Below are 15,080 nucleotides of genomic sequence, written 5' to 3' on the forward strand. Positions count from 1 at the left end.
GTTCACATACTAAAAGTATTTGAACACTTTAATAGCAATATGCAGAAGGACAGCAATGCGGTCTCACTGCAGAGCAAGCCAGCAGTGAGCATAGTCACTGCACAATCCATGGTGAGGCTCAGCCTGCTGCTGCCTCACCGCTTGTCTCTACTTAGTATTTGAACGGTAAATGTGAAAATTCAGCGATTTTGAAAAAAAAAAAGCAAAATGGTGACGTTAAATGGAGAAGAACTTTAAAATACAAATCACTCAATAAATACAACTGTTTAATGTATTTTTTTACTTCATTTTTCCATGATGACAGGGGAGGCACGGCCTCACCTGCCTCCCCTGACTGCACGTCACTGCTACAGTGTTTATTTTATTTTTATCAAAACAGTGTGCATAGGTGAGGCACACAGTTCTCCTGCCTCATGACAGGGGGCGCTGGTGATTACAGATTCTTCCTGCGACTCCTCGGCTGCAGAATAATAGAATTAGTGACAGCAAGCTACAGTAAACAGTTAGCAAGTTAAGTGCAACTATCCAGTCATTTTTTCGTGTTGCTTGGCCTTATTTTCGGAATGGTGGATTACATATCTAAATTGAAAGAATTTTCTAAACTGGACTTTCAATCGAAGCAGGAGATAATAATTAAAGGAAGACCAACACTGGACTGTAGAGCTCACAAACGGTGAGGGATGAATGTAAGTCTCCTGGACAGCTTCTCAGCTTTTTGGCCAAGAAGGATCTCATTGAAACTATTCCTGAAGCGACAAAGTTGCTCCAGCTCGTTCTCACTGTTCCAGCTACTTCAGCATCAGTGGAGCCCTCATTCTCAGCACTGAAAAGACTGAAAACATACAGTCGGAACAGTACTGATCAAGGACGACTTTCTTCACTGGCAGTGATCTCCATTGAAACAGAGAGACTTGGACTTCATTTATAAGTAAAGGTAACACGATAACATTTTTTAAATTCTTTTTTCTATGCTACAGTTTCTATACAGTATATAAAGAATGCTGACATGACATTTTAAACAAAACACGTTAACTGTTGCCAATCAAATGGTGAATAAGCTATTCTGTGGAGTTCATATGTTCGTAAATCTGACTGTGATGACGTCAGTGCCTCACCAGCCATGAACCTCGCCGCACATCACTGCAATCATAGTATCACTAGCCGCTAATGACGAGCATACTGGGCAGAGCTAGCACACTGTACAGTATCTGTAGCGAGCTGCATTAAAAAATACACTTATGTTTTGATTTAATTGCGATTTTGTGAACCCACGATAGTTGAAGGAGAAGAAATGGATTGGGTTGCACATTTACTGTTAAAGCCATCTTCAAGACAAACATTTCAAGAAAAATTGGACATCATTAAGGAAGGTGGGACAGCTCAGAATATGTCAGAAAGTAGCAAATAATATTGCAATTCTAAGGGTCCTATTGATACTTTGGCATCCTGTTGTTCAATCTTCTCTGTGGTGTGAAAGAGCGACTTCTAACCCAGTGTCATGAATCCACAAGTTCATGGTAAACATTTGAACAGTTTAATGACGGTACAGTATTCCTTTCTTCACAAGTTACTTCCTAGCTAACGGGACCCTTTATTAAATCACACTACACTTTTTATTTACAGTCACAGCTGTGGATCGATTCAGACGTAGCACTACTGAAGGCCCAAGGGTGATGTGCACGGCCCACCAATGGTTATTAAACGTGAAAATTTGAAATTCTGATACAGATTTTAGCAATGTTCATAACCAAAAAAGCTCATGACTGGAATAACCTGAAACTAACAAAAGTAAAAGGAGAGCATATAATTAATTCCTCAATGAAGGCCTCATCTGCTCAGGGAGCTCAGTGTCAATCCCACTTTGAATTTCCCGTTAGTGATTTTCCATTTTCAAAGCAACAGTCTTATCCCAACATCAATGTCCTTTTCCCAAGATGTACACTGCCACAATATTGACAGAAAAACATGTTTTAAAAATGTTTCTCCTGAGTTGACCACATTTTGGGCTTGAAATAGTCTGCCTTGGTAGACGTCCCTTTTCGTACATCAGAAGATATTCGGATAAGCTTTCCAATGCCACTTGTCTGATTTGTGGCTGTCTGAAACTGATTGAGCTTTTCTGTTGTCATAGAAAAAGAAAATCATATTACCAAGTGACAATTTCGTGGTACGACAAATTGATACGTGATTATATAGATAGTTTATGGGCGCTAGACTATCAAATCAATACCCACGAACCACCCACATCTTGACTAGTGAACAATGCAAACAGTTATTAATCAGACCAAGCACGCACAGCAGAACTTTTTGAAGCATTTCTTGAAAAAATTCTTGAATTCAGTGTTGAAGATTGTGTAGATTATGGGATTGAGTGCGCTGTTGACGTAGCCTAGCCAGGTCACCGTGCTCGTTAGTCTGGGAGGGATCTCACACCTCGAACACACAGCTCGAGTCGTATGGACCACAAAGAATGGAGTCCAGCAGAAGAGGAAGCAGCCTGCATAAAAGTATGAAAGCAATATTGTTGCTAATAACGATCAATTGTTTTGCACAGAAATGCAAAAATAGTCAATATCACATTCACTTTGGAGAAGTAATGGAAGAACATACAATGGCACATATTTTACAGCCTGACAAACTACAGCTGGTGTGTATCAACATGAAAAGTTACACTCAATAAATAATTCAGCAGAGATGCTCATGAATAGTTCCTGATTGTGTCTGCAAAGTTGTTCATTCATTTATAACTGACCTCTGCCCCCGCAAAAAAAAAAAAAAAGAATCAAGGAGTCAAAGAAGCCACTTTGCAAAGCAATTCTGTTTGAAAAATGAAAATAGCAAAACTCACCGACGACAACGGGCAACACCCTCATGGCTTGCCTTTCCCTGCTGTTGATTTTGGCTACTTTCTTGCTATGCTCTTGTCTGAAGGTCATGGTGGGGATGGAGTTCTGTTTATATTGACGAGAGTAAGGAATCTCTTGCTTTATGTAGTCCTCCATATCATCAAGCCGTGACTGAGCAAAGCCTCTTTCAATCATCTTCGGTAGCGGCATCGACAAAGATCCAGGAATGGCGCCTGCCAGCGAAGGCACGGCGGTGGAGATGACCGCATGCTGCAGCTTTCTGCAGGCTTCAATGCTGCTTCTCAATTTCGCCTTACGAGCCACCTCCCAGCGCCGCAGGCCATGAAAGACACCAATGTATAACAGCACCATGATGGGGCAAGGAATAAAGAAGGAGCAGATGGAAGAATAAACAACATAGTTATTGTCCTCGAGTTTACACTTCCTGGGTTCACGGTTAGGCACATTGTTGATTCCAAATATAACAGGTGAGGCCACAGCTAAGGCGAGCAGCCATGTGCCGAACAGCAGTATGAGTTGACGATGGTCCACATGTTTGCGGTTATAATTTAGAGGTATAGCCACTGCTATGAACCTGTACAACAAAAGAAAAAATAGTAACTGTTAATATTTTGAAGTCCGTGGTGCAAAGTCAGTTGTGGTAGGCTACAGCTCACGCACAACTTTCACAGAGGACAATTGGTATCAAAAATTGATCGAGAGAAAACCACGTCGGCTTGAGCACCTGTGTCAAAGTTAAGGCCCGGGGGCCAAATCTGGCCCGCCACATCATTTTATTCGGCCCGCCAAAGCAAATCAGACTTACGAAATTACATGATGCTTTCTAAAGTGCAAACCAAATTTTCAAATTGTCGTATACAAACCACAATCACAGTCATTATTTTTTACTTCAAATTTGAAAAATAGTTATTCATTAAATTGTTGTGCGCAATACACGGTATGTGATATGTGGTGGGGATTAAACATTCAAATAGCTTCTCCAAATTCATAATGGCCCCCGAGAAGAAATCGTAACTACAAAGTGGCCCGTGGCAAAAACAAGTTCAACATCCTTGGGCGAGAGCAGAGGTTTCAAACTCATTTTTTTGCCACGGGCCACATTGAAGTTATGGTTTCCTCTTGAGGGCGGTGATAAATTTGGGGAAACCATATTACATACAGAACGCACAACAAACTAATGAATAGCTAGTTTTAAAATTGGAAGCCAATAATAATGGCTGTTATTGTGGTTTATATACGACAATTTGAAATTTTGGTTCAGACTCTTGCAAGCATCATGGCACTTGACATGCTTGATTTGCTTATGCGGGCCAAACAATATGATGTGGTAGGCAAGATTTGCCCCCCCGGGCCTTGGCTTTGACACCAGTGGGCGAGAGTATCATATATATATAGATATTTTTTTCCATACAGCTCTTCAATTGGATTTTCAGCATATACTCTTAGTGATTCCCACTGCCTGGTTAATGTTTTTCAATCTTGAGATACACGCACTTACCTGTCCACACTGATGGCACATAGGTTGAAGATGGATGCAGTGCACAGCATCACATCCATTGTCATCAGGCCATCACATATAAACATATTCATTGACCAGACTCCACCCTGGAACTGCACATAAACACACACACAGCGGCAAGCACACACACATACACGCGGGAACACGCACGCATTAACTCAATAGTTTGACGTAGAGACATCTGACTCAACATTTAATTCAATTAGTCAATTAGTTCGAGTCGTATGGACCACAAAGAATGGAGTCCAGCAGAAGAGGAAGCAGCCTGCATAAAAGTATGAAAGCAATATTGTTGCTAATAACGATCAATTGTTTTGCACAGAAATGCAAAAATAGTCAATATCACATTCACTTTGGAGAAGTAATGGAAGAACATACAATGGCACATATTTTACAGCCTGACAAACTACAGCTGGTGTGTATCAACATGAAAAGTTACACTCAATTAATAATTCAGCAGAGATGCTCATGAATAGTTCCTGATTGTGTCTGCAAAGTTGTTCATTCATTTATAACTGACCTCTGCCCCCGCAAAAAAAAAAAAGAATCAAGGAGTCAAAGAAGCCACTTTGCAAAGCAATTCTGTTTGAAAAATGAAAATAGCAAAACTCACCGACGACAACGGGCAACACCCTCATGGCTTGCCTTTCCCTGCTGTTGATTTTGGCTACTTTCTTGCTATGCTCTTGTCTGAAGGTCATGGTGGGGATGGAGTTCTGTTTATATTGACGAGAGTAAGGAATCTCTTGCTTTATGTAGTCCTCCATATCATCAAGCCGTGACTGAGCAAAGCCTCTTTCAATCATCTTCGGTAGCGGCATCGACAAAGATCCAGGAATGGCGCCTGCCAGCGAAGGCACGGCGGTGGAGATGACCGCATGCTGCAGCTTTCTGCAGGCTTCAATGCTGCTTCTCAATTTCGCCTTACGAGCCACCTCCCAGCGCCGCAGGCCATGAAAGACACCAATGTATAACAGCACCATGATGGGGCAAGGAATAAAGAAGGAGCAGATGGAAGAATAAACAACATAGTTATTGTCCTCGAGTTTACACTTCCTGGGTTCACGGTTAGGCACATTGTTGATTCCAAATATAACAGGTGAGGCCACAGCTAAGGCGAGCAGCCATGTGCCGAACAGCAGTATGAGTTGACGATGGTCCACATGTTTGCGGTTATAATTTAGAGGTATAGCCACTGCTATGAACCTGTACAACAAAAGAAAAAATAGTAACTGTTAATATTTTGAAGTCCGTGGTGCAAAGTCAGTTGTGGTAGGCTACAGCTCACGCACAACTTTCACAGAGGACAATTGGTATCAAAAATTGATCGAGAGAAAACCACGTCGGCTTGAGCACATGTGTCAAAGTCAAGGCCCGGGGGCCAAATCTGGCCCGCCACATCATTTTATTCGGCCCGCCAAAGCAAATCAGACTTACGAAATTACATGATGCTTTCTAAAGTGCAAACCAAATTTTCAAATTGTCGTATACAAACCACAATCACAGTCATTATTTTTTACTTCAAATTTGAAAAATAGTTATTCATTAAATTGTTGTGCGCAATACACGGTATGTGATATGTGGTGGGGATTAAACATTCAAATAGCTTCTCCAAATTCATAATGGCCCCCGAGAAGAAATCGTAACTACAAAGTGGCCCGTGGCAAAAACAAGTTCAACATCCTTGGGCGAGAGCAGAGGTTTCAAACTCATTTTTTTTGCCACGGGCCACATTGAAGTTATGGTTTCCTCTTGAGGGCGGTGATAAATTTGGGGAAACCATATTACATACAGAACGCACAACAAACTAATGAATAGCTAGTTTTAAAATTGGAAGCCAATAATAATGGCTGTTATTGTGGTTTATATACGACAATTTGAAATTTTGGTTCAGACTCTTGCAAGCATCATGGCACTTGACATGCTTGATTTGCTTATGCGGGCCAAACAATATGATGTGGTAGGCAAGATTTGCCCCCCCGGGCCTTGGCTTTGACACCAGTGGGCGAGAGTATCATATATATATAGATATTTTTTTCCATACAGCTCTTCAATTGGATTTTCAGCATATACTCTTAGTGATTCCCACTGCCTGGTTAATGTTTTTCAATCTTGAGATACACGCACTTACCTGTCCACACTGATGGCACATAGGTTGAAGATGGATGCAGTGCACAGCATCACATCCATTGTCATCAGGCCATCACATATAAACATATTCATTGACCAGACTCCACCCTGGAACTGCACATAAACACACACACAGCGGCAAGCACACGCACACACACATACACGCGGGAACACGCACGCATTAACTCAATAGTTTGACGTAGAGACATCTGACTCAACATTTAATTCAATTAGTCAATTAGTTATGACACGGCTGCTTGTATATCATTGGCTCGTTCATTTTGTTCACAATGAAAAAAACTATACTTTATACTTATGCTAATTGTGTGTACTTTTTCAAATTTTAATAAATGTTTTTTTCGTCTCTTCGGCGGAAGCACACGACCGAACAGCACCAGAGGTTAAGTTAAACAGTCCTTATGGAAGGTGACTCTCCTTCCATAAGCCATCAACGACCATCAAAAAGGTAAATAAAACTTTATTTTACAGCACAGTTTATTTCTTTAATTACAGTCCTCATGTAATGCGCCTCTCTTTCCAAACAGCAATTCCGTTTCACCTTCGACCTCCAACGCCATTCCATCAAGCCGTCAATGACCATCACAAATGTAAATAAAGTGACTTTATGATACAATGCAGTGTATTTCTTTCATTACAATACAATAGCACATTTATTATACATATAATAAGCTATGTTGTGTGTAGTTTTAAGGCTTATTTAGTTTAAAAGTATATTTTATGGAAACCCGGGAACAGATTATTCCCATTTTAATGGTTTCCTATGGGAAATGTTTTTTGAGATACACACTTTTCGCCTTACACACTCTGTATGGGAACCAATTAAGTTCGTAAGTTGAGGTCTCACTGTAATTATAAGTGTCTTGCTGGGTCCGAGAGGACAGTAATTTCATCTGTGCTGTATGTCATACATATTAGCATATTTGACAATAAAGATGACTTTGACTTTGACTTTTCAGTCATGAAGGATTTGATGAATGTGTATCTGAGCTGGTTGGATTTGGCACCTCACAAGGTTAAGAGCCATTGTATTAAGTCTTAGCAGTCACAAGAAAAATATGTAATCCTTTCATGTCATGGCACATGTCCGAACAAAACCAATATTTATTTTAACTCCTTAAAATTTTACCATTGTGCATTTTCAGTGTGAAAAGGGCAGCATTATTAAAGTTTGTTTGACTGAATGATATTCAAATCATCTGCCAAGTGCAGATCTCCTACACAACAATAACAAGATCACAGTTGCAGGCAATTAAAAAGGAAGTGTCACCAGTGTTCCCTCATTCCAATATTTTTGCAGACGGGTGACTTTTAACACTTAATGAGAACTGTGATTGTATAGCCTTCACACATCTGAGCATATATGAGTCATACGTTTATTTATAAGCATTGTGAAGTCAAATAAGGGAGCAGACAGACTGCAGTTCATTGTTGTTTCATTCATTGGAAACTTCAATGTGGTAAAGTAAACACAAGTGCGTCTAGCACAGTGTTATAATACAGTACATGTGTCCGAAAAAAAGCTGTTTCCTTGATAATTATCGTTGTTATCAAAATAAAAATCGTTGAGTGTGTGCGCACGTGCGTGTGTGCATGTGTCCGTAGCTTCTTCGCGTACTGTACTGTAACTTGTAGGGTGGAGTCTAATTGGGTTTTACCTCTGCGTAAACGAAGAGTGGTAGAACCAGAACCGCCAGCAGCAAATCTGCAAACGCCAAACTGACGATGAAATAATTTGTTGTAGTTTTTAAAGCTTTCTCCAAGTAAATACTTAGGCACACGAGCACGTTGCCGAAGATGACGATCATGATCAGTAAGATCCCCAAAACAAGAGCTGGGTAGCTGTGCACCACCGGAACCTCCAGCTGCGTAAGGTTGATCAAATCCGAGCAGTTGTCCAACATGATGGTGACCGTTTACGAAGAACGATCGAGCTTCTCCGGTGTAGCTTTCATTTAGGAGTCGTGTCCAATTGCCGCAAGGGAAATTCTGCTGCTCTGAGGAAGCGACCGTGACGGACACTGACTGGAGAAGGAGAGCACGACGCGTACGAGACGCGAAACTCACGACTGAACAGAACCAAAACAACGTTTCCCCTTCGATTGAGACAAGATGCAGCGAATGTTGACGACACGGTTCGGGTTCACAGCCGATGCCCCGTGATTTACGAATATTTTATCGCCTGGGGCTGCTGACACTTATTTGTATAATAAATACGTAATATCATATGCGATGTTAGTCAAGTCATTGCATCGATTCTATTTTAGACAAAATATTTATTATGTATACAGTATTATGAGTCGCAAATTGTCCAATGTAAACCACAATAACAGTCATTGTATTTTACTTCAACTTTGAAAACTAGTGATTCATTAATTTATTGTGTCCTCTGGGTGCAATATGTGGAGGGGACGAAACATTGTAATAGCTTTCCCAAATTCATAACGGCTCCCGAAAGAAAACCGTAACTATAATGTGGCCGGTGAAAAGGTTTATTCAGCCGTATCTGTACTTCTTTGAAAGTGTCGGACGTTTTGCTTCTTATCCAAGAGGCTTCGTCAGCCAACTGAAATTTGCTGGTTGTTTTGACCCTATATATATATATCCCTACTGTCCAGACATGGCGGTGCCAGACTCTGCTATGATAGGTCCCTCACCCCACCATGGCGATTTAGTGAAGGATTTTGCAGTTTTTTTTAAATACGTAGCTTATTTTACTCCCCTTTCAAACCAAATGATGGGGTGAGGTTTAATTTGGATCGTTCGTACAACAGACTTCTTAAACCACATAGGCTTAGTTATGCTGAAGAGATGATACCAGGGCAAATGGGGCAATCAGGAAAGTCGTAGACCTCATAATCAGGCAGGACAATAGAAGTAATCAGTCGGAACAATAGAGGTTATCAGTGTAGCCTCAGGGAATAGTCCTCTGCTCCCCCCAACCTGAGAGCAGGGACCTATCATAGCAGAGTCCGGCACCGCCACGTCTGGACAGTAGGGAGATACATATCGGGCCAAAACTACCAGCAAATTTTTGTTCGCTGACAAAGCCTCTTGGATAAGAAGCGAAACGTCCGACACCTTCAAAGATGTATAGATGACGGCTGAAGAAACCTTCTCATCCACAATAACAGTCATTATTTTTGACTTCAGATTTGAAAACTGGTTATTTCTCAATTTGTTGTGCGCTCTATATGTAATATGCGGAGGGGAGTAAACATTCTAATGGCTTCCCCAAATTCATAACGGCCCTCAAGAGGAAACCGTAACTACAATGTGGCCCGCAGCAAAAAATGACTTTGACACCCCTGGTTTAAACAATTAAAATATTAAAAATCCATTTAACATAAGACACTGAGTGTCAACAATCAAGAAACGTGATTACCAGGTGATTGAATACTCCAAATAAGAGATGTTGCACCCTGTCCCCGAGGGCCACTATTGTGCATCTCATCTCTTGTATCACAGGTGTCATTCAAGATTTTTTTATCAGGCTCCTGCAGAGCTTGCTAAGGAGCGGATTACATGTATTACAACCTGGAGCTGAACACGCTCAAGACAGTAGAGATGATCGTGGACTTCAGGAAACATCCATCACCATAGCTACCCCTCACACTATCCAACTGCCTTGTGTCAACCGTGAGACCTTCAAGTTCCTGGGAATCACAGTCTCCCTGGACATGAAGTGGGAGGTCAACACCAACTCTATCCTGAAAAAGGCCCAACAGAGAATGTACTTCCTGAGGCTGCGAAAGAATCATGGCCTTCCACAGGAGGTGCTGCAACATTTCTACACGGCTGTCATCGAATCCATCCTGTGTTCTTCCATCACCGTTTGGTTCGGGGCCAACACAAAAATGGACAAAATCCGACTTCAACGGACAGTTCGGAAGGCGGAAAAAAATCATTGGCACCGCCCTACCCACTCTCGAGGACTTGCACACTGCAAGAATCCAAATTAGGGTGCGGAAAATCATACTATACCCTCCGCACCCTGCCCACCACCTTTTCCAGCTACTCCCCTCAGGCAGGCGCTACCGATCCATGCGCACCAAATCCAGCAGACATTTAAACAGCTTCTTCCCCCAAGCCATTAACTCTTTGAACGGTAGCCCAAATTGAACTGTATAGTGCCTCTTTGCAATTTTTTTGATGATGATACTTGTGCAGCGTGTTCGACCAGAAACAAATTCCTTGTGTGTTCTGCATACTTGGCAATAAAGATGATTCTGATTCTGATTGAATCACGGAGTGATAGAAATATTGTTTGTCAGCCATTGCAGTGTGTACCCAGTCGCGACCATAACAAGAAGAAGCGGAATAGAATCTGGATAAAAATTATGAAGGCTATTGAGCAGGGGTGTCAAACTCATTTCGCATCGCGGGCCACATACGGCCTAGGGGAGATGTCCAGTGGGCCGGACCGTTAAAATTATACCATAGTCTGCTAAAAATAGCAAAAATATCATATATTTCCTTTGTTTCGGTGTAAAGAAGCACAAGAACATTAGGAAGATATTGACATTTAATGAACTATCCTTTTACAAAACATTTCATGAAACACCTCATATTTCCTTAGACAAATGTGCAATTTACTTTTATCATTCACAAATAAGCATTGCAACTGATCCCACTGATTGTACAAAGGCACAAAACTTTAATTGGTACTGAACAATATAGTAATGCACTTTAAATGAGACTTTTAAAGAAAGGGAATTTTTAAACCACTTACACATACGCATATAAAATCTAAATGTAATCCCTGCGTACACCTTCCAAACTAAGGAGAGTGATTTTAAATGTGTAATGAAGAAAATGTTCACCTGTCCTGTAAATCTGTAAACTTCATACATGAAACATACATACACATACAATACATACTGAAATTTTATGGAGTTGTATGAACAGTAGAATTCCATCACAGAACTTTTGTTTTGAAGCTGCTGACTAACATTAAAGTGTGGTATGGCGCTGTGGGTAATGTTGCTGTCGCTGAAAAGCACACGACCGACCGAACAGCACCAGAGGTTAAGTTATCAACAGTCCATATGGAAGGTGACTCTCCTTCCATAAGCCATCAACGACCATCAAAAAGGTAAATAAAACTTTATTTTACAGCACAGTTTATTTCTTTAATTACAGTCGTCATGTAATGCGCCTCTCTTTCCAAACAGCAATTCCCTTTGACCTTCGACCTCCAACGCCATTCCATCACGCCATAAATGACCATCACAAATGTAAATAAAGTGACTTTATGATACAATGCAGTGTTTTTCTTTCATTACAATATAATAACACATTTATTATACATAGAATAAGGTATGTTGTGTGTAGTTTTAAGGCTTATTTAGTTGAAAAGTATATTTTATGGAAACCCGGGAACGGATTATTCCCATTTTAATGGTTTCCTATGGCAATTTTTTTTGGAGATACACACCTTTCGCCTTACACACTCTGTCTGGGAACCAATTAAGTTCATAAGTTGAGGTCTCACTGTATAATGTGTTGATTTAAGAGCAGTTTTGTCAACCCACAATGACCGAAGCAGGAGAGAAAATGGATTTGGTTGGAGATTTACTGTTAAAGCCATTTTGAAGACGGACTTTTCAAGAAAAAAAATGGACATCATTAAGAAAGGTTGGTCAGTTATTTCCTGGCTCATGGTACACTCTTGTGCACTTGTAGTAAATCACAGCAACCTTTTTTCAGTCTGAATTGATTCAGACGTAGTACTACTTAAGGCCTAGCGATGAAAGCCACGTCCCCTCACTGGGTTTTAAAGAGACGAAAAAGTGCCTTCCTCCGTAAAACTATAATTTACCTGCACGTCAATGCACTGATCCTCACTACAGAAAAACTGCGACTGCATCGGGAACAACAGCAAAACAGTGCTAAAAGGAAATATACAGTATTTGAGGTAGAATGGCAGTTTTCTTCTCAATAGCGACAATGGGAGCCAATTCGTCCACCTTTAAAAGATATACAGGCCGAGACAAAAACATAAACTGGAATTTCAATGGATGAAAGCGGTGTGAAGGGGATATCAAAGAGAGGCTTTTCAAGCTTCATATGAATACTGATGAGATGGTTGGTCTCCTTGACAGTGTCTGACGATGAATGAATCCATCCACTGACACTGGTGATTTTTTTATTTGAAATTAAGTTGTATTCCTCCACCTTAAATTATTATGACAGAAATCTAAGTTGTTTACATCTTCTTTATTTTTTTTTACTTTTTTTGTTGTTGTTTTTTCTACAGGAACAACTGTTGTGGTTACTAATTTGAAATATTGTGCGAACATTTTCCCGCCCCCTCCCCAAAAAATATGCTGCTCAGCTTGTTGTTGGTGCGCAGACACGTCACGTCTTTGATGAGACCGGAGATCATGGTGTCGTCTACGAATTTTCTGAGTTTGACGACTCGGTGTGTTGAGGTGCAATCTTTCGTGTAGTGCTGGGATGTCAAACATTCGGCACGTAGCATACCCAAGGAGGTTTGATCAGGCGCGCAGGATTTTAAAAGTGGAAAAAATGCACCAACGACATGGAATTCATATTTTTAACGAGATGCAATTCCAGGTTTGTTCACTAAGGCGCGGAGTGGTGCTGTTTCGATCAACGTAGAACGGTGATTTTCAACCACTGTGCCGCGGCACACTAGTGTGCCGTGAGAGATCGTCAGGTGTGCCGTGAGAAACTACCCAATGCCCCTTTTTCAAACTTAAAATTTTACAAACATTTATTAATCATTTTCTGCCAATATTATGTCATTGTCCTGTGTCCGCGCTGAAAAGACTGGGAGGGTAATTTAATATTCGTCCGTGTGGCAACACGTCAAAGATTGCCTCTTTCCTGCGAGATGGTTCGTGGTGTGCAAATGTGCAAAAAATGCAAATGAAAAAAACGTGCCCTGGGTCGAAAAACGTTGAAAAACACTGACGTAGAAGAAAACAACGGTCATTTTTTTAACCGCAGTTTCAACACGGAACTGGCAAGTGGCAAACCCGCTCATTTCCCCTGTCTGAGAGGTGTGTGTGACCTGACCTGATGCAGACGTGAACCGGCACAAAGACAAGCTTGCAGGATTACTGTGGGAGTTTGAGAAAAGTTTTCAGGTATTTGCTGAACTTGAGACAGAATTTTCAGTTTTTCGCTCACATTTCACAGTTGAAACTTCTGATCTACCCGTCGAAATCCAGCTAGATATAATTGATTTGCAATGTGATGCAGATTTGAAGGGCAAATTTGCCTCCGTAGGTCTCCATAGGTCTAGCAGTATCTACAACCAGGGTACCGCAAATAAACAGCCTTTTATGCATGTTTGGAACAACCTACCTTTGTGGAAAAAAATCTTCACAGTAATGAATATCATTAAAACAAAAATGTGTTAAAAGCTCACAAACAAACACTTAAATGACATTCTGAAAGTGTCAGCTAGTCAGGACATGACACCTGTTAGTGATGCACCTGTACAGGCCAAAAGATGCCAAATATCAGGAACAAAAACAATGGTTTAAAAATTCCTTTCTTTATCAATCTCATTTAATATTAAAGTGCATGACTATATTTTTCAATACCAATTTATTGTTAAAGTTTTGTGCCATTGTAGATTCATCGGGCTCAATTGCAATGCCTATATGTCAGGGGTGTCAAAAGTCGGTCCTCGAGGGCCGCCGTCCTGCCTGTTTTCCAGCTCTCCCAGGAGCAACGCACCTGATTCAAATCATCAGGACCATTTTGATGCTGCTTCAGAGCTGGCTGATGAGCTGATCATTTGAATCAGGTGTGTTGCTCCTCGGAGAGCTGGAAAACAGGCAGGACAGCGGCCCTCGAGGACTGACTTTGGACACCCCTGCTATATGTGAATGGCAAAAGTAAATTGCACATTTTATCATGAAACGAAATGTTGTATAAAAGGAATGATCATTAAATGTCATCATTTTCCGAATGTTCTTGTGCTTCTTTACACCAAAACTAATTAAAGACATGATATTTTGCTTATTTATAGCACGTATGGTATCATTTGAATGGTCCAGCCCACTTGACATCTACCGAGGCCGTATGTAGCCCACCATGTGAAATGAGTTTGACACCCCGGGTGTAGAGAGAGCCAGTGCTAGTGGCATGCGTTGATAATGTTGTTCTTTTCAGCCTCACCTGTTGTGTCCATCCTGTCAGAAAGCTGAAGATCCACTGGCACATCGTTGGGGACGCACCGAGCTGGAGAGGTTTGGGGTGAGGTGTTCTGGGATGATGGTGTTGAACGCAGAGCTGAAATTTCAGAAATAAATCCTTTAAGATCTGCTCAAACATTGAATAACACATCATGGTGTCTTTGTTTTTTTTCCTGGCTCTTGTTTGGTTGTAAAAAATGTCACCAAATCATGCAAGGAGAAATACTAAGAGACTCCACTCGTATTTCTATTGTGCAGATTTCCACTTGTGACAGGCGGCGGTTTCCCCCTTGCCCCTGAACAACGAAGATAGTATTAAAAATGGATGGGTACTATTCCAACTGAAATTTCGAATTGATTCTTCCTCTTCTG

The 15,080-nt window shown here is 41.0% G+C and overlaps 3 protein-coding genes across 3 annotated transcripts in view; 1 reads left to right on the forward strand and 2 right to left on the reverse strand.

The window, feature by feature from the left end:
- The window catches only part of LOC148900263 (voltage-gated potassium channel regulatory subunit KCNG4-like), a 262,500-nt gene that overhangs the window by 163,869 nt on the left and 83,551 nt on the right, over positions 1 to 15,080 (forward strand). The gene's annotated exons all lie outside the window — the stretch shown is intronic.
- Positions 1,521 to 4,484, reverse strand: LOC148900272 (dopamine receptor D4-like). The gene is made up of 3 exons (XM_088993197.1): positions 4,366 to 4,484; positions 2,849 to 3,441; positions 1,521 to 2,497 (listed from the first exon to the last, which is right to left on the reverse strand). Exons 1-3 carry the CDS (start codon positions 4,455 to 4,457, stop codon positions 2,280 to 2,282), a joined length of 903 nt encoding a protein of 300 aa, XP_088849323.1. The 5' UTR covers positions 4,458 to 4,484; the 3' UTR covers positions 1,521 to 2,279.
- On the reverse strand, positions 4,593 to 8,580 carry drd4b (dopamine receptor D4b). The gene is made up of 4 exons (XM_088993059.1): positions 8,193 to 8,580; positions 6,518 to 6,630; positions 5,000 to 5,592; positions 4,593 to 4,651 (listed from the first exon to the last, which is right to left on the reverse strand). The coding sequence occupies exons 1-4, from the start codon at positions 8,436 to 8,438 to the stop codon at positions 4,593 to 4,595; spliced, it is 1,011 nt and encodes a 336-aa protein (XP_088849185.1). The 5' UTR covers positions 8,439 to 8,580.

This window comes from Hippocampus bargibanti, linkage group LG03 (assembly GCF_051943395.1).
Source record: "Hippocampus bargibanti isolate YZ-2025 linkage group LG03, ASM5194339v1, whole genome shotgun sequence".
Taxonomy (NCBI): Eukaryota; Metazoa; Chordata; class Actinopteri; order Syngnathiformes; family Syngnathidae; genus Hippocampus; species Hippocampus bargibanti.

Excerpts from the sequence above, each read along its gene's own strand:
- drd4b (XM_088993059.1), bottom strand. The coding sequence starts at position 8,438 with ATGTTGGACAACTGCTCGGATTTGATCAACCTTACGCAGCTGGAGGTT. Across the intron at positions 6,631-8,192 it reads CACTCTTCGTTTACGCAGAG|TTCCAGGGTGGAGTCTGGTC; the intron begins GTAAAACCCAAT and ends GTTTATGTGCAG. Across the intron at positions 5,593-6,517 it reads TGTGCCATCAGTGTGGACAG|GTTCATAGCAGTGGCTATAC; the intron begins GTAAGTGCGTGT and ends TTTGTTGTACAG.
- LOC148900272 (XM_088993197.1), bottom strand. The coding sequence starts at position 4,457 with ATGAATATGTTTATATGTGATGGCCTGATGACAATGGATGTGATGCTG. Across the intron at positions 3,442-4,365 it reads TGTGCCATCAGTGTGGACAG|GTTCATAGCAGTGGCTATAC; the intron begins GTAAGTGCGTGT and ends TTTGTTGTACAG. Across the intron at positions 2,498-2,848 it reads GGTGTTGCCCGTTGTCGTCG|GCTGCTTCCTCTTCTGCTGG; the intron begins GTGAGTTTTGCT and ends ACTTTTATGCAG.